Genomic DNA, 19,806 nt, shown 5'->3' with positions numbered 1-19,806 from the left:
TGTGATAAGACAATGCGCGAAGCTGCAAATATTTTCAATGAGCGGCATCCAAACAAACAAATTTGCTATTCAAGTGTAAGTAGAATTTTAAAGAATTTCAAACAGACCGGCTCACTAGAATATAAATATAATATGGAGTGTACGAAACCTGTTTGCACAGAAGAAAACCAGCTTGACGTACTTGAAGCAGTAGTAGAAAATCCTAGAAGGTCCACCCAAGAATTTAGTGATTATACTGGCATAAAAAAACCTCTGTGAAGCGTATTCTCAAGAAACATAAGTACCATGCTTACAAACCTACATTCATTTGTACACTTCAAGAAATATACTATGATTTGAGTGATTTCATGTGGATTCAGAGTGAAATAGAAGAACAATGAGATTTTCATCGATGTATTCTGTTTGGAGATGAATCTACTTTTACAACAAATGGGGTTCTATCATCACAAAATTGCAGATAGTGGTCAGATGTCAAACCAAATTTTATTATTGACAACAAAAATCAATACTATCAGAAAACAAACGTTTGGTGTGGTATATTAAATGATATATTACTAGGTCCGTTTTTTTTCGCGAGAATTTCAATGGTGACAGATACTTTTTGGAAACTGAAACAGGAGAGTTTTTGGATGATATGATATTAGAAGAACGGCAAAAGTTATGGTTCCAACATGACGGATGTCCCGCCCATTCTACTAGAAATGTTTCTCAGTGGCTGAATAGGACATTTCGTAATAAATGGTTAGGACGAAATACCGATCCTCGATGGCCTCCTCGTTCTCCAGTCCTTACACCTCTAGATCATTTCTTATGGGGATACTTAAAACAAAAAGTCTACAGAGATCACCTTTTTAATAATGTTGATGAGCTTGAAACTTCAATACGAGTTCATTGGAGAAATATTCCCGCTAATGTGTTGCGATCTACATTAAACGAATTTTATGAGCGAACAATTAGATGCATCGAAGGAGAAGGTGGACATAGAGAGACGCTTCGATAATTTTTATTGTTAGCATCTGTTAAGTTGTTAAGTTACCTACTGTATTTTTCCGTACTATCGCTTATTGGTACTTTTTTGTTCATGACTATCCGCGATAGATTTTAACAGTTTATTCATATGAACATTATACTTAGTAAAGTATTTGCCTCGTTAAGAAGAGTATTTGTTTTATTCTAGAGTTCTGTTAAATATCGTTGCAACAAACATGAAGTTCACCTAAAAAAATACAAATCCAAGTAAATTTAACAAATACACTTTAATTTGATGAAAAATACTCCAAACTGATTCGATTGTGGCTACTTAAAATACATATTAAATCAAAATAGTACAAATATGTATCATACGGGGGTAATTCAAAATTTTCCAAAATAAAAAATAGCAGCCCATGACTTCGTATCTGAACATAACTTTCAATTTTAAGCAACTTTTCTCTTCAACATATTTTTATATTTTTGGAAATAAGGGTACTTTACTTCTGAACGAACTACACTTTTGTCAAGAATAAAATTTTCTGAGAAATCGATAATAAAAAAGATTCCTATTTGTTGCACACTTAGTGGACAACACTGTATATATTGATAATTATCTGTTTCACATAACTATCCAGATTACTGCACGATCGATCCATGCTATAAATCATAAAACCGATTGGTAAAAGTTTAGTATCTCCAGCATCTCTGCACCAACTTTTTATGGCAGCAATACTCATCAGGTGATCACAGCCAATGAGTGAAAATCTTCACGAGTTATATCGATAAGACTGAAGTTGGATGCTTGGTAATTTATAACCTTTATACCTTGTGAACAGATTGAGCTCAACTACGACGTTTTGGTGGCAATATCTCGACTCTTTATATTTTCTTGGTATTGTTTTGAAACTGAGTAAATCATGATAAATATATGTAGTGTCCAAAACAAGATGTTACTTTTCGATTTTGTTAATTCCTTCTCAAGTCAATAGTAGTTTGAAACGATTAGTTTTTTATTCTGAACAGTTTAAAGTTGTTTTCTTCGAGGTCAAACTGCCAGCAGCAAAACAGGATCATTCTTACCAGAATTTGAAAAATAAATCTCAAGAGATTCATCAGGTGTTCAAGAACATACACTTAGAGGTATGTGGAATATCACCTAATATAAATTTTTTCTACACCCGTACTCTAACAATACACTTATATGACCATAATCCGTTTCATAATGATATCCATTATGATACAGATTTTTCATAACGATACAGATTATCAACCAATAGAAACCCATAATTTTTCAATCAAGAATCCTGTTCCTTTGTTTGTCCTAGATTCTAATCTAAGTAACTAATTGCTTTATTTGTCAAAATCAGTTTTCATATTACCTACCTATATTATCAAAATGTCTGCAAACAGCGATATAGAAGGAATACCATCGACTCCAATATTTTTAAAAGATCAGATTAATTACAGTTGTTATATTCAATATAAATATAATTAAAATCTTTATAGTTTTCATATATCCATGATAATACCATTAAGTTTGTGTTTTTTTAAAAAAATATGAGTTAATTACTGTGAATGTGTTCAATACAAATATAATATTTATAGTTTTTCATTATTTATCGGGTTTAGAAAAAATAGCGTATGCAACTCTCATGTAATGGTTATTTAATACACTCGCATATACCATACAAAACTCACCTTCGGCTCGTTTCGTATCCCGGTTAATGCTCGTGTCTTAATAACCATCATTACATGATCGTTGCATAATATACTAATAGAACGCTCTTTACTTACTAAGTGGCAATAGGTTGGCCATTTCGAAAACTTATTCAGAATCAATCAACTGAAAAATATGTACATCTTTGGGAAAAGAAAGTTAAAAAAAAAGATGAGGGAATCTTCCAAAGAAAGGAAGGAAGTAATCAATTTGAAAATAAGTAACTCTATACATGGATGTGTAGATCATGCAAAGAAGTAACTTTCAGACACAAACTGAAAGAAAATCCTCCTGAAATAGCTACTTTCATATAAACATTGAATTACCCGAAAGAAAAAATTTTTTTCGAAACAAATACTTCTATATGAACACTGAATTATACAGAAGATACTCTTCTCTACTCAGTTTGTATTTCAAACATTAGTTGTGGAATGAAAATCAGATATCATTCACATGAGTTCTACTTTAAATGAATGGTAACAAATTGCACTTACATTGAACACTGTCATCCTCACTGGTATACATCGATGTTTCAGTGAGGATAACAGTGTTCCATGTAAGTGCAATTTGTTACCATTCATTTAAAGTAGAACTCATGTGAATGGAATCTGATTTTTATTCCACAACGAACGTTTGAAATACAAACTGAGTAGAGAAAAGTATCTTCTGTATAATTCAGTGTTCATATAGAAGTATTTGTTTCGAAAGAATTTTTTTCATTCGTGTAATTCAATATTTATATGAAAGTAGCTGTTTCAGGGGGACTTTCTTTCAGTTTGTGTCTGAAAGTTACTTCTTTGCATGATCTACACATCCATGTATAGAGTTACTTATTTTCAAATTGATTACTTCCTTCCTTTCTTTGGAAGATTCCCTCATCTTATTTTTTTTGTATCGAGATGGAGTAGTAGAAAGCAAAAAACTTTCTTTCCCAAAAATTATTCACTCCTAAAAATATAACCCCTTCAATTCATGTACATCTTCTTATTGTGTTTATGTCATCCGTAAACTTGTTTCATGAAACTGATTTCATGAAACCAGTTTATTGATTTTCCATCACTTCAATGACCATACCTCAACAACATCGTTCATATTGTCACATACTACTTAACAATTATTGAAAAGACTTCGAAATAATAAAACTGTTTTCACTCACCTCAGTGTAATTGTTCATTTTTCACCAACACTCAGAGCTAACCTCCAGTTAGTGACCTTCTTTGTTATTACTGGAATCACGAGTTCTAACTAGCGATCAAAAAGCGGCTTCGACATCCGAAAAAATCCTTAAATTTATCAGGATATTTGCTCAGTTCCCGAACTACAGCAAAACAGGTGTGCTGCCGATGATGTCGATCCCTGATCAACGGGTGAACCCACTACTTGTGTGTTTTTTTTTAAATTCTTAGCCAATTATAACACAAGAACTTAATCGTCAGAATCTATCACTGATGGAAAACTGTTGCTTCTGTGTGTACGTTAGTAGTTGTTTACAGCTGATTCTCGGCCTCCCCCCACCACTATGACGTATTAATTGCTTTTTTTATTGGTTGTTGTTTGGTGAAGTTTTTTTTGTTGTGCAGTGAAGTCAAGGCGTTGTGACCTTGAAGTGTCTGGTGCATGGATCGTTCAGATTTTTTTTTCATATGAGATTTTGTGTGTTTATGTGTGTGTGTAGGAGAATGCACGGTACAGGGTTTCATCATGTGCTTGTTTGTCTATGTACAAACATACGTCTGCATACTTCGAAGATCCTCCAAGTAATAAATGCTCCATCGGTGTTAGGGCACCAAGTTAGTAGTGGAGTGACGTCACAGCAATAACCGTTCAACGGCTAGAGAGCGACATGTTCACTCCACGACGTGTGGCAGAGTAATGCGTATTCATCGGTCTGCCCTCACCTCTCCTGAAGCGATGAAGGTTCGCTCTAGCCCCGCTATCGATGGTGACACAACGGCAGCCGAGGACTGTTTGCCTAGCGTCTACCCTCTCCGAGACCGCAACGACCACTGCTTGCTCGTACCGGCAACTGTTATCGCATCAAGTTGGGAGATGGGCTTGGCTGTGACGTCAGGCATCTCTAGTGGATAGCAACTAGCAATGTGAATCTTTCACGGTTTCATGGTGGGGGTGACTCACACTGTTTAATATAAAAGAAATGCCTGGCACACTATGAAATCAGTAGACGAATATATCTGCAGCAGTTAGCAATTGGTAGAGTGTTATTCAGTTCGTAATAGAAGGAAGACGGTGAGTGTATTTGTCTGTTGGAAATTGTTTATATTTTCATATATATTTTCATCATGTCCGTTTCAAAAGTAGACTTGAATAAAATTAATAATTTGATTGTACAGGAGGTTGAAATACTAGAGCAAAAGGCCTTATCATCATTGCCAATTGATGAAGTGTACATAATTAAAAATATGTCAACTTATTCTACACGATTTGGTAAATCAATTTTATTAACTTTGCAAGATGTGAGCAATGATAAATTATTTAAAACATGGCTACCAAAACGTATTTCGTTGCAATTCAGTGATGACGATATATCTTGTATCAACTCATCAGGTGGTAAATATACGATGATGTATTTAGGACAGAGCCAACAAAGTTTTGCTGGCATGAAAACGCGATCTCTAGTCAAATTCAATATGATTGAATAATAGTAATAATTTATAGTGAATTTCTTTAGGTCATAGCTTACAAAGTTTTTTTTGGTGTGAAAACGATAACTCTAGTCAAATTCAATATGATTGAATAATAATAGTAATTATAATGAATTTCTTATTGTTTTATTAATATTCATATATTAGATGATAATTATATGGAAATATAAACATTACTAACTTAGTTGAATACACTCACTTTGTAACTACAAGTAAAATGGGAATGTGAGTATTATATCACTGAAAAATTGGAGGTTGCTTATTGTTTTTTTTTTTTGTTCGATTTCAGTTCCACCATTTAAAGATGTGGATGCAGTACGCAAGTCAAGATTGGGTCGATATTGTAGATCTCAAATCATCGGTTCAACATTTGTCGTCTAAATTGAAGGTGTTGGGTGATGGAGCCGAACATGCAAGCGTTTATGATATGAGTGTATGCTATGATGAAAAACAAATCGAATTATGCCTTCGTGATGCTGAGAACTATTGGAGTGGTGCAGAAGTTTGCAACAAATTTTTGGATAATGAATTGGAATTGTGGCAACTTTGTGAGGTTATGATTGAACTGAACCTAAGAAGATTCCTGTATAGCCTCCAACCATACTTGCCAGAATGGATTATTCATCACTTTGAATTGAATGATGAAAATCGAGAGGAAATTGAAGATGGTCGCGAAAATGATGATTATGAGGAAGAAGTTATTTTAGATAGTCTGTATGTTCCTGTGAATCATAAATAATGTCAAATAAAAAACTTTGTATTATTTTCATGTTTTATTTATTTAAATCTGATGAAATACAATAGAAAATGATTACAAAACAATAAATATGATATAAAATACAATACATGATATAAGTCAGTTACAAATAAAAAAAAAAAAGATCATAAAACAGTACATGATAGAGTGAAAAAAAAGTGTCAATATCTGCTATGAACTGAACCATCCAATGCATTGTATGTTAAAACTGTATCATGCAAAATTAATGCATATACTTTAGTGTTGTCTGGAAACTTGGTCTTCCTCGTCTCAAACTCAATCTTTATATCAATAGTTGATGATTTTGTTGCATTCGGTTGATGGGAACAATCGATGACGAATAGTGGATTCTCTCTAAATTGTCCAATGTCCATCAGAGGTTCACTCATATCTTTATCATAATAACTTCGCTGGAAACTCTCAAAAGCATAATAAGCAGGAGCATCAAGTTTTTTATCGAAATTCAAATTCCAACGCTCATATGGATAAACTTCAGAATTCAAGTATACTCGAATACTATTGATATCAGCAGTTGTGAATTTTGTAATATCTTGTGTTCTATCTTCAGATGTGGTAGTACTTTGGAATGCGATGATGACAAAACGAGGAGTTTCCAATGCGTTAGTTGTTTTGATGGCCCATATGTCTGAAGAAGTCCCACGTAATGATGGTAGTTCATAGAGGTCCCACATACGATACGCCAACTTGATTTTGGCATTCAGACCGCTTTTGTTTATTCTACTCAAAAGTTTGAGCTTGTGTTTATCATCTGGTACAATATGCCTTATTTTCCATTCGATTTTATTTATTTCCAAATCAGCATCAACCTCACCTATATATGAGTTTTTGAATGATCGAGCGATAATCAAAATCAATTCCTGTTTGGCATTCAAGATACTTTTGTTGTAATCTTCAGCAAAACCCATCAAATATTTCAGTGGTAGTTTTCCACTAAAAACATGACTGTTTGTATCCAAGATATCTTGCTTCAATTGTGAAAGTCCCCAACCAGATGTCAATAATGTGTTAGCATGAGATTGTCCAAATGATATCATGGTTTTCATTGTAGATGTTATCCCAGGTTTTCTAACAACAGCCACTTGTTCACCTCCCATTTCATAACGAATTTCGTCAAAGAGAAATGCAATTGCATTATTCGAGAGATAGCATGTTTTCGCTACATCTTTGGGGGTGAATTTACCTTCTATGTAAATGAAGCTCTCGGCAATATCTAGTATAACATCTTGATTATTGATTGCAATTCTGATTTCATCCGAATTCCTGAATAGCGGTGATCCATAGGGCTTATATGTGTGCTCATGTAAACTTATGAGAGAATGATCGAGCACTGGTTCATTGAATATATTCAACTTTTCATTGTTTGTTTCGAGCACCATTGTTATTTTCTCACTTTCAATCCAATCGATTTCAAAAATTTAAGATCACTCACAGACAGAGCGTTATGTGCTAACTGTTTAGCATACACTTGTGGAATGAGCTTCTTTTTATGCACACCTTTCTTTTTGATAGTGCAACTCGTTTGGGATTGTTCAATGCGATTTTGTCTATTATAAATGAAACCCATAACAACAGTTATTCGATTTTCTTCAATTCCAAAATAATGAAAATCTCTTCTTCACTTCCAAAATCGATAAGGTTATTTTTTTCATCCAAAATACGCACTGTAATGTTGTGAATCAATTGACGACCTTCTGGACTGACAGGCATATATATAATACTGTGTGGTTCTTTAGTAAGATTGTAGCCAGGTTCAACATCAATATCGAATGAGAAAAGAATGTGGGATTCTTCACCATTTATATATGAACCAGATATTATATTGCAATCTAAGCGGATAAGTCTCACAGTTGTAATGTTTATTGGTAATGATGATTCATGTATCTGATTTGGTGGAAATATTTCATGAGCGAACCCCATCATTTCTGCTATTGAATTTGGATGTGTCAGATCAATTTCATATTTGGATCGCATTTCACATTTGAATGTATTATTATTGGCGTGTAGATAGAAAATATCATCTGCAACGACATCATTTGGTTTTTTATCATGAAACAATCTGAACATGATATGTTTCTGTATGACGGCATTGATCTCTTCTATTTCATAAGCACCACATGGAATTTCAATTGTCAACTTTTGGGGTATCGATGAGTTGTCATTACTGATTCTAAAACTAACTAAGTTATTAGCTTCAGTTATATTATTGATTGTATTGCATCCATAGAATCCCAAAAGTCCTAATCCATAACGACTGTTCCTATCCAATTCAATTGGTGGAAAAAAATCCGCACTCAAGACACTTGTCCCGACAGCTTGTAGCTCGAACTTTCGTGACATGACTGATGAATATTTTGAAACACATTTCAATTTATTATTGTACACAGCAACAGCACATTTGAGACAATTTACACTTTTTGGAAGGTGTTGTATTGTAATAAGTATCATTTTTATTGATACCAATATTCACATCCTCTATATTACAAATACAACACATAGATTTCCGAGGTATAGGACCGTCATTAACATCCGATTCTGAATTTTGATCGTGGTGGTGGTGCTCATAACAATATCTATGTTTCATTATATCGATGTCATCTTGCAGATGCTTAGGCAACTTTTCCCAAACATATGCAATCTCATGTGCAACACATGCAAGTATCACTTCCTTAGGCATATTTGCAAGCATCACTTTATCCATTTTTTTCAAGGTACCATATTTTGAAAACATTCTAAGTGAAAACCCCATTCCCTTGATAGCCTCCCGATCCAGTTTTGGTGTTGAATCCATTTTTATTTGGAAAATTATTTAGAGAGAAACTGCAAGCACAAGTGACCACAGAGAACTGTATTAAATTTCTGTTGTCGATCATAGTTATATTTGATTTTTACATTCGAACATTTTCGAAAGAATCGAGTCAATTCCAATGGTGGGGGTAGATCTCCAAAACTATCGAAATATGTGACTTCTTTCCCACATTTTTTATATGCCACCCAATGTGTTCCTGGTCCACTTATTCCATCTAAATTAACAATAGCTGTCTCGTTTTGTTTTGGACCTGAAGATGGTAATCTATCACGCATAAAAACACCACGAAAATGTGGAATTTTCATTTTTTGTGCATAATAACTGAGATCGAGATCAGTAAGAGGCCTCTGAGGTAGGGGTTCAATTAGTTTTTTGTTTTGTTTGTGGCTTTGTATGGTTTTAAATATAGTCCTAAACCTTTACGGTATGGTTTGAGATATATTCCACTTCCGCGTTTGCCTAATGCTACAGCCTCCATGGTTTTATTGTGACGATTGGCTTCCATTAAAGCCGCTCTGCTGGCTTTTGCCGAATTCACGGCCTTGGTAATACCAGCAGCAGCTCCCGCCAAACTTCCTAGTGCGGATAGTCCAGCAAAAATTGGTATCAATGGTAAAAGTCCACCGATCTTGGGAACAGGAATTATGCGTGGTGTGCGGATTTTCTTCTTTCCACCGGCAGCTTTAAGGTATTTACGTGCCGCCTGCAATGCCACAGTGATAGCTTTTTTGCTATTATTCGTCACAAATTGATTCCCACCAGCTTTCTTCAATACATTTCGCACTTTATGGACTATCCCAGCACCAAATGCAACTTTTTTAATTTTATTTTTCTTCGTTTGTTTCCTCTTACATTTTTTCTTATTGGTACTACAACCCATGCCCATATGTCTTTTCGCTTTCATAATGTTGGTGACAAGTAATGCAGCTGCTCTTTCCCCAATACTCGCGTCCTTCGATTTAACCCTATCCCAAGCGCTGTATTCAAGTTCTTTGTCGGCTAAATGTCTTGCTGCAAGATCGGATGGATGCTTAGAATATTGAATATCGTGTTTTTTGCATTCAATATCTAATTTATTGATTCCAGGGTCGTTACGAGCTAAACGTTGTTTCAATTTTGTACCCGGTCCACAGTATTGATAACCTCCGGTAGATGTAATTCGAAAGGAAGTTTGTTTATTAAATCATTAACAAAACCACAACCTCTTTTAATTTTACGATCACTTTCAATACGTCCGTATCGTTTGATGGTACACATTGAAATGAATAAGCTAATAACATTTATATAGTCTCCAACCACGGCACGATGCGCATTGTAAAACAGAAAGAAAAGTTTGCTGTAGATAATCTAGATGAGAAATTTGGTTGTGGATTGAATGGACAAAGGGTATTCAGACATGGTCCACTACTTCCATCATCAGTTCGAGGACTCATTATAGGACCTTCAAATTGTGGAAAGACGAATGCAATGATATCACTATTAACACATCCACAAGGACTGAGATTTAGAAATGTGTATCTCTATTCGAAATCACTCAATCAACCTAAATATCAGTACTTGCGAAGTGTTTTGGAACCTATAAAAGGATTAGGTTTTTATACATTCAGCAATAATGCAGAAATAGTGGAACCCTCCGACGCTAAGCCTAATTCTGTTTTCATTTTCGATGATGTAATATGTGAAAAGCAAGATATTATTAGATCATATTTCTGTATGGGACGTCATAAGGATGTTGATTGTTTTTATCTAGCACAGACATATTCACGGGTACCCAAACAGTTAGTGCGTGACAATACCAATTTCATTATAATGTTCAAACAAGATGAGACGAATTTACATCACATTTATTCAGATCATGTTTCACCCGATGTAACATTCAAACAATTCCAATTGATGTGTGTTAAATGCTGGGAGGACCAATATGGATTTCTAGTCATTGATAAGGATAGAAAAATAGATGAAGGTAGATATCGCAAAGGATTCGATAGTTTTATATACCCATGATCTTGTTTTTGGAACTTATTCGATCACTGAATATTGTAGTGGTCACTTCACCAACGAATTAAGCTTTAATTCAAAAAAAAAGGGCATTATGAATACAAAAAAAGATCCTGAAAATAAAAACAATGAAATAAATTTGAAACGTCAACTAGTAGAGACAACAGAAGCTGTCAGGCAGAAATTCAACTCTATCAAGAATGATAATATTGAAAATCGTACGACACTTGAAAGATTGTATGAGCCCATAATGAAACCATTGAATGTTTTATCATCAAACGCTACTTCTAAATCACCAGTGTTATCACCAAATCATGGAACTGTTCAATCTACTTCAAATTATCCCATGAGTACTCCAATAGGAAGAAAACAATCTTTTGGTAGTGTATCATCTGTGAATAGTGACACGAGCACACTTCAAGACGATATGAGAACAACTCTATTCGAAACACCATCATCGTCCCACATCGATTCCTCGGATCCTGACATCTCACCTGTTATGAATGAAAGTGGTGAAGATGTTTTGATGAAACATTTGAATAATATAAAATCTAGAAATCCAGCATATGATGGAACATTTGGCGTACGTATGGATCCAATTTCACAAAAGCTGAAAATGGGAAGTCTAGTGGTAAATTTCAAAGATGGAAACATTTCATTTTGGGATGCTAATAAAGTGAAAAAATATGAATGCGCAGGTAGTCCAGAATTGTATGATATGATTTTTTTGAAGAATCCACAAGATGTTGATAATGAAGAAACTCGTCAAGTATATTCCAAAATATTGAAAATAACGAATGCTCCATATAAACAATATCATCTGAAGAATGGTTTTAAAAATACAAATTCTAAAAAATTTCGTGAAGTTATCAAACCTCTATTAGACTCACGACAATATCCAATAAGAAGTAGAAGTAAAATTGGTGGAGCACTCAAACGAGTGAAAATGGAGAAAATATATAATTCTAAACCTGTGAATTATGTGTACTGGAATTCACCGAAAGAGTTAGTTGCTCGCCTACGACTATTGGTAGCTTCAAAGTCAGCCGGACATACCGGACATGATAATGAAATAATTTCAATAATTGAAGAATTACGTGAAGAAGGTATAATATATTAACATATTCACATGTAATGATCACTGTCACATCATCATTCAATGCAGTAACATTATCACCTTTTCTCTTTAATCATATTGAAATAGAATGACTAATGAAATAAGTGATGTCAAACGACAAGTTGTTAATGAATTACATAAACCTGCAAGACGTAATTTTCGTAGAAGAATAACCACCATCAAAGGTTTTGCAGATCTATGGCAAATAGATTTAGCTGAACTGCAACCTTATGCAAAAAGTAATGAAGGATACCGATATATACTTGTAGTGATAGATTGTTACTCCAAATATCTGTGGACTGTAGCAGTTAAAGATAAAACAGGTAGTACAGTAACTAATGCAATGAAACATGTACTGAAAGAAGCCAAATACTCCCCCAAACACATACAAAGCGATCAAGGGAAAGAATTTTTCAATAAAAGCTTCTCATCTCTCATGCGAGAATATAATATCAATCATTATTCAACATTTAGCACAAAGAAGGCAGCTATAGCAGAAAGAGTGATTCGTACAATAAAGGCATGGCTCTACAAGGAATTTTCGATGAGAGGTCACCACAAATGGCTTGATATTCTTCCAATTATAACTAGTAGATATAATAATAAAGTTCATCGTACAATAGGTATGGCACCCATCAATGTTGATTCAACAACAAAATTAAAATTCAAGGGTATCAATGGAATTGGAGGAAGACAAAGTAAACCCAAATTCCAATTAAATGATATTGTACGTATAAGTAAATACAAACATATTTTTGAAAAGTCTTACACTGCGAATTTTACCACGGAGCTATTCAAGATTGTTAAAATTAATAAAACCATCCCAACGACTTATAATCTTGAAGATATGAATGAACAGCCGATTAGAGGATGTTTTTACGAAGAAGAGTTATTACGAACCGAGAATCCTGACGTATATCTGATTGAGAAGGTGTTGAAGAGAAGAAAAAATAAAGTATATGTAAAGTGGTTAGGCCTTCCTAGCGAACAAAATTCTTGGATTGATGAATCAAATATGGTTTAAATGTATATAATAGTGACTTTTATGAATAAAGTAATATTAAAGTTCATTATTGTTTTCATTTCAATTATAAGTATGTGAACTGAAAAATATTGCAGCGGTAAACATTGCCCCAGCCATTCGCAATGTTCTGTGTATACCAAACCAAATTAATTGTATACTCCATTCCCGCTTATATTTTTCAACTCACGATATTGAAAACACATTATCATTCCCAAAACTAATCGCCGTCACTTTGAAATGCAGTATCCAACTCTTTTTGCCAATTATCTCTCACTGATAATGCTGTCTCATAAAGCTTAGTCGACTCCTCAAGCTCAGCCTGAGCTTGCATTCTCGAACGTTGATGGAATTGCTTATCTTTACCAATTTTTGAACGGAGTTCATCAGCATCTTTAGACATTCTAGCCAATTCAACCTTCGCTAATGCAATCTTGGCATCTAATGCTTCAAGAGTTTCATTATTAGCATTAATAGCTCGCTCACTCTTTTCAAGTTCAGCAATAGTCATCTGTGCCTTTACAAGACGGCATTTTGCTTTCCTTTTCATTTCCCCAAACCGATGGAGGGGGCTGAAAGAAGATAGCGGTTCAGCTTTCAAATCACTCTTCATTTCTTTAGGAGTACCTTTTGGCTTCCTCTTCGATCTGTCACTTTTCGTTGCGGGTTTTTTCTGTCGCACAACACTTTTGGATTCTTTCTTTTCTTTAAAGTCAGTGACAATCGATGAAGATGCCTTAGTAACCTTCCTCTTGATTGTTCTAGATTTCTTATCAACACCAAGAGGAAGGGTAGATGAAGAGTGTTTGAGTGATGATAATTGCGAAACGATCGGATTTTCAATAATAATTTGCTCATTTGGTTCTGGCACATCTGCAAAGTTAACGAAGTCGTTAATATCAAAATCATTTATCGAATCTTGACTCGATAAATGTAATACTGGAATATTTTCAAAATCAGTCTGATCGATATCAACAAGTGGTGAACCATCTTCAGCAATCAATAGCGGCATAGAGCTCATGATTATTAAGGTCTGAGGAATGATATGTGATAGCAATAGAATGTGGATAGGAAAGGTGATGATGTTACTGAGACCTCACCATTTATAGAAGAAAATAAACTAGCGCATGCGCTCTTTCATCAACTGGCACATGCGCTCTCTCACTAAACTATTCACGCATGTAACAATCTTTGTCATTTAAGAGGAAAACTTTGTGTTGCATGCATGTATTTTTAAATGTTAGAAAATAATACAAATAAATTCAAAATATATATATATTTATTAATAATAGAGGACAATAACGATAATAAAAAATGAAAAATGTTAATATGTCTCTGTGGATGTGGAACGTTCTTTGACTCTATTCCTCAATAGTTGTTGCTCGTGCGTCAAACACCAACATTGAAAAAAATGGATTCTCCTATTGGGGTAGAGTTGACCAACCTTCTCACACAGATCCCAAGTACTTCTACATGCATTGCATACATGATTCCAACAATTCATGGAATATGTATCACAACGCAAACAACGTTGCAGTGGAGTTGGAACGGCAGCACAGATACCACAAATATTTCTACAGATACCTATATTGTTAAATATTATAGGTTCGGAACACTTCAGACACTGTAACTGTTGTTGACGATAATCCGATTTTGTTCGCTTCGGTGGATGAGAAGGAGGCGATAGTTGAATCCGCAACACGCAATCACTACACATACCAGTACATGGATTGATTGAATCCTTAGGTCTACTTATTTGACAAAAGTAGCACACAATAGCCCCTGCAATCATCATTGGGTAGACACACACTTTTGGTTTTTCATTCCACTCTTTTGGAAACGGCATTTTACTAATTCGATTAGAAATATAAAGAGATGACTTACAGAAACTCTGAATGCTCTCTCCTATACCTACGATCTCTATTTATACAAATCAACATCATGTGGAAGTATAGTGGGATAACTTCTCCTACTATTCCACTCTAAACGAGTCAAGTGGGAGTCGCATCACCTCCTATATAAGTTGACTTGCAAACCTAGAGTTCATTCATTCACTCTCTACAACTGTGAGCAAACAACAACAAGATGAATTCTGCAAAAATAAATGCTGCATTAAATAGAATAGCTGCTGTTGATGAAAACAATTGGATAGACGAATCAGATGATGAGGATGTCAATGTTCCGCTAGAGGAAGTAATAGTTGAAGCAGAAGATGTTGGAGTCGATGAAGATGAGATAGACGAAGTTGAAAACGAGGCCAACCAAAGCGACGAAGATGATGACGTGATGGAGTTTGAGAGGGTCATGGATGAAGAAGGAGATGATGAAGGGATAGAAGCTGACACAACTGAAGGTGATGGTGCTATGAGGATCGGTATGCGAACACTCAATGTCAGTGAGACACTGGAAGATCCCTTGGATTTGTATTGTGCATTGGATGCATACGTATTGATCAGCACAATAGATGGAGAGAACAAAAAACTATGTTGGTGCTGCTTTCGGTTTTATTCGCATAGAAACAATAATGGAGGGTGGTATGCCCATGTCAACACCCACAACACTGTCTCAATTATGGAAATGGGACAGAATTGGTGTGAAGCTTGCGAGAGGCCACTAACAAACTTCACCCGAGTATCTACATGTATTATATGTAATAATGTCCAACCTGTGGCACAATAACCGTGGACCTACTGGTCAAAAAAAAACAACAGCCCTTTTCAGGGCTACATTATTCACACAAACAGTAGTTAGTTGTATTAGTATTCATAGATTATGTGACAAATGAATACTTTGATTAATAAAAGTCTAAGTTGGAAATTTGTTAGTCTTTGAATATCTATACATTATATGACAAATAAATTACTACTTTGACTGAAAAGTCGAAATTTGGAATTTGATAGTCATTGAATATCTATGCATATGATGAGTACTACTTTAAATGAAAGTTGAAGTTGGCATTTGTCAATCATTCATATGCATATAATGATGAATACTTTCACATACATATATTTCGTTTGAGATTATAATGTTAACATAATGTTAACAATGGTATGAATCTGTTTCTGTTTGAAAGTATAATGGTAGCTCTGAAAAGAGCTATTTTTTTTATTGTTTCAGTCTTTAATTGTAGCCCTGAAAAGGGCTGTTATTTTTTTATTAATCCATGCAATGATATGGACTAACGCTCCTCATCATCAGAAACAATAATTATGGTATCGTCATCTGAATCAGATGATATACTAATGATATCATCCTCATAGTAGTCATCTGAATCAGATGATATACTCATGATGTCGTCGTCGTCATAATCAGCTGAATCAGATGATATACTAATCACATCATCCGCATTATTATCGTCAACAGCATCTATGTCGTCCTGAATACCTTGTTCCACTCGTTCTGCGAAATCATCAGGAAGATCATAGATTCGCTGCAGAAATTGAGCGAAGGTTGTACTCAAATGATCAGACGTTGAATCTATTTCATGTACTTGGATGGGTCCTGTACTCGACATTGTGGAAGAATGATATAGAACTGGGATTGTTGCTATATTTATATTGGAAGAAATGAAATGGAGGGGGTGAAATGTAGAACAGTGTTTGAGATTCGAAAACATCAAGAATGAAACTCTGAGCGATTATTAGGAGAAATTCTAGTGATTATTATGGAAAAAAAACTAATAAGAGGGAGAGGAAGGGAGGAAGACACTGCCCCAGCCTCGCAGTGCCTCGTGTACACCAACCAAAAAGTGTGTACTCCGTGGAAGGAAAGGAAAGGAAATGATGGACGAGTAGATGATTATATGTCATCATCGGAATTGAGGACATCATCATCGATTAGGATTGGGGATGGCGGAGGACTATCCTCGATGAGGATAGGGGATGGTGGAGGACGTCTAACGTCAAGCTCGTCATCAGCATCATCACCAGAGTCGTCGTCGTCATCATCGTCGTCGTCGCTACTCATTGGGACAATGTCATCATAAGCAGGGTCCCACCATCCGTCAGGATCTGGATATTCCGAGTCATCCAAGTGTCCTTCGTCACTGCCAGTGACATGCTGAACTTGCATCCTGATGTCGTGATCCCGGTATTCGTATGGCGGACTGTGGGGTTCCGTGGTGGAAGAGACAACCTGTACCTGGCTGTTATCCCAGTAATTGAAGTTGTACCCCTGATCCGGGCAGCTATAGGGTTCGGAGGTTGAATCGGGTTCCATCTCGATGCTAGCTGATCAACTGAATGTTTCATCAGATGATTTCTACTTTTATACTTTCGAGAGGGAGTGGGAGAGGAGTGGAACATTGAGTAGGGGTAAATTGTAGTGTGACATAAGACATATTCAATGAGTAGGGGTAAATTGCAAAGTGACATAAGACATATTCAATGAAAGAGATACTTGAATGGATAAAATACAAATGAAATATACTTGTCGATTTCACTATGAAACATGTCTATTTTTTTATTTTTTAAATTTTCTTCACATGAAATTATTTACAAGTGATTAGAGAACACAAAAATTGATGTGAGGTATTTGTCTAGAAGAACTTGGAATTGAAATAAAAAAATAATAATGATAATAAGAGGAAGTGAAGAAAAATGCTCCAACCATCGCATTGTTCAATGTGTACCAAACCAAAAAACAGTGTACACCCTTTATTTCACTTCCTTTTCCTTTATTCAATATAAACTTAACAAATATAAACTTAAAACTACCATAATTAAATACTCCTAACTAACCTAAAACTAATCTTACATTTACACTTCATCTACAAAAAGAGTGTCCATAACTGTCACTACTTTTTTGTACAGCTCTATCGAAGAGGTCTTTGCTTTACACCTTTCCTGCAGAGATGCATAATTCCGATCTATTTCGGCCATTTCCTTTTGGAGTTCCCTCCGTCGGTTATCCATTTCAGCCATTTGTCGCTTCATGGTAACCAACTCGGCCTCGCTAGATCGGGCAGCTCGTTCTGCTTTCTTGCATCTCTGCAGAAAAACACTCATCTTTTCACTAACCTCTCCGATAGGCTGTGGCACCAACACCTCAGGATCCGCCGGTGTCGCTGGCAGCGGTGGTAGTCGCGTCACCAACGGCGACAATATCACCAACTCCGGAGAAGGACTCCTCGGAATTTCCACTGCTGCTGGTGCTGCTGCTGGTGTGGAGGCCCTCTTACGAGAGGTCGAAAAACTACCTGCATAAGGATTAGTCCTATTGCAAGTAGCTCGGTACTTTGAAATAGGACCAACCTTTGCTGCAGGTCGTTGGCAAACCTTCTTCACAGCCCTGACTTCCTCCTCCTCCTCGAATAAGTCAGGGCTAGAAGATCTGCACCTAACTCGCGAACGCGAAGTGGTTGGCTGGTCAACCGTCACCGCTCTCGAAGATGCTGCCTCCTCCTGGTCAGCGGACACCGGCAGAATAGACGCCACAGCATTATTCACCTCCTGTGTATTGGTTGCCATTCTGAAAAAGAAGAAATAATACAAAGTTAGTTGATATAAAAAATAACATTCCTAATTTACTTACTCAAATATCAAGTTGGTCGTTGGAACGTACTGCCTTGTTGTGGAGTGGACTGCTCTCGATGAGATGACTTCTCGAACTGAATGTTGTGGAGTGCTCTCCGGAGGGTATCGACTTCGATGCGTGAGCGGTGGGAAAATGGTGGGAGCGCACATGCGCGATGAGGGTAGGGGTGTACATGCGCAAATGTTGGGAGTCGGGGGGCGGGGCTTCGGGGAGGGGAGGGGCGGGGCTTCGGAAAGGGGGCGGGGCTTCGGAAAGGGGCGGGGTATCCGAAAAGTTGGTGGCGACGGGGGGGGGGCGTGGCCCTAACGGGCCCCGCCCACTGCCTGGGCTCCGCCCAGGTGGGTGGGGCCTCCGGCCCCAGGTAGGCGGGACATCTGGAGAGACATCTACGCCCTCTTCGCGCGCGCGTTCGTAACATAATATGCAACCGAACACCTAACCTAACGTATTAACGTATTAACGTAACCTAACCTAGTACGCTAACCTACCGCTATGCAACCGAACACCTAACCTATCGTATGTATTAACGTAACCTAACCTAGTACGCTAACCTACCGCTATGCAACCGAACACCTAACCTAACCTAACCTAACCTAACCTAACCTAACCTAACCTAACCTAACCTACAGTAACTATTAACCTAACCTAACGAGGGAATACTAACCTAACACCTAACCTAACGTAAGTATGCAGCTAACCTAACGTAGCTATTAACCTAACCTAACGAGGGAATACATTCACCATGTTGGTTCCATTAATACATCATCAGTTGGTTTTGGTTTTGGTTGTATTATTCTATGATTTGGATTAATGTTCAGTCCTGGATATCCCAGTCCACCTGATGATGATGGCCTGACTTTATAGTTTCTCTCCAAAACTTCTTTATGGTTTTTCTCCAATACTTCAACTCTCTGTTCCAGTACATCATACTTTTTCATTGTAGTCCCTGTTATGTTTGACATAGCATCAAATTTTTTATTTGTAGACGCTGTTATGTCAGACATTTTTATGTCTACATCACTTGTAAGTTTGTCAAATTTACGAGTGAAAGTTATCCGAGCCTCTGCAATTTTATCGTTAAATGCTTGCCGGGCGTCCCGAGCAATATTGCCTATTGTGGATTGTATTGCAGCTTGTAGGGCTAGAAGTATAACTTCCTTTGCTCCATTAATTTCCCCCTCAAGATATGATACAGTTAC

The 19,806-nt window shown here is 36.2% G+C and overlaps 2 protein-coding genes across 3 annotated transcripts in view; both read right to left on the bottom strand.

Annotated features, from left to right (window-relative positions):
* Nucleotides 1-19,806, bottom strand: part of LOC111507662 (uncharacterized) — a 395,391-nt gene that overhangs the window by 132,494 nt on the left and 243,091 nt on the right. The window lies entirely within an intron of this gene.
* On the bottom strand, nt 17,830-18,756 carry LOC141486345 (uncharacterized). Its single transcript, XM_074184151.1, has 2 exons — nt 18,605-18,756; nt 17,830-18,541 (listed from the first exon to the last, which is right to left on the bottom strand). The coding sequence occupies exons 1-2, from the start codon at nt 18,754-18,756 to the stop codon at nt 17,830-17,832; spliced, it is 864 nt and encodes a 287-aa protein (XP_074040252.1).

This window comes from Leptinotarsa decemlineata, unplaced genomic scaffold (assembly GCF_025532065.1).
Source record: "Leptinotarsa decemlineata unplaced genomic scaffold, Ldec_3_MD MMD2_tig00026354_RagTag_RagTag, whole genome shotgun sequence".
Lineage (NCBI taxonomy): Eukaryota > Metazoa > Arthropoda > Insecta > Coleoptera > Chrysomelidae > Leptinotarsa > Leptinotarsa decemlineata.
This window is presented reverse-complemented; position numbering and strand designations above follow the sequence as displayed.

Coding starts and splice junctions, on each gene's coding strand:
- LOC141486345 (XM_074184151.1), bottom strand. CDS start 18,756: ATGTGCGCTCCCACCATTTTCCCACCGCTCACGCATCGAAGTCGATAC. Junction 18,542..18,604: donor ACGACCAACTTGATATTTGA/GTAAGTAAATTA, acceptor CTTCTTTTTCAG/AATGGCAACCAATACACAGG.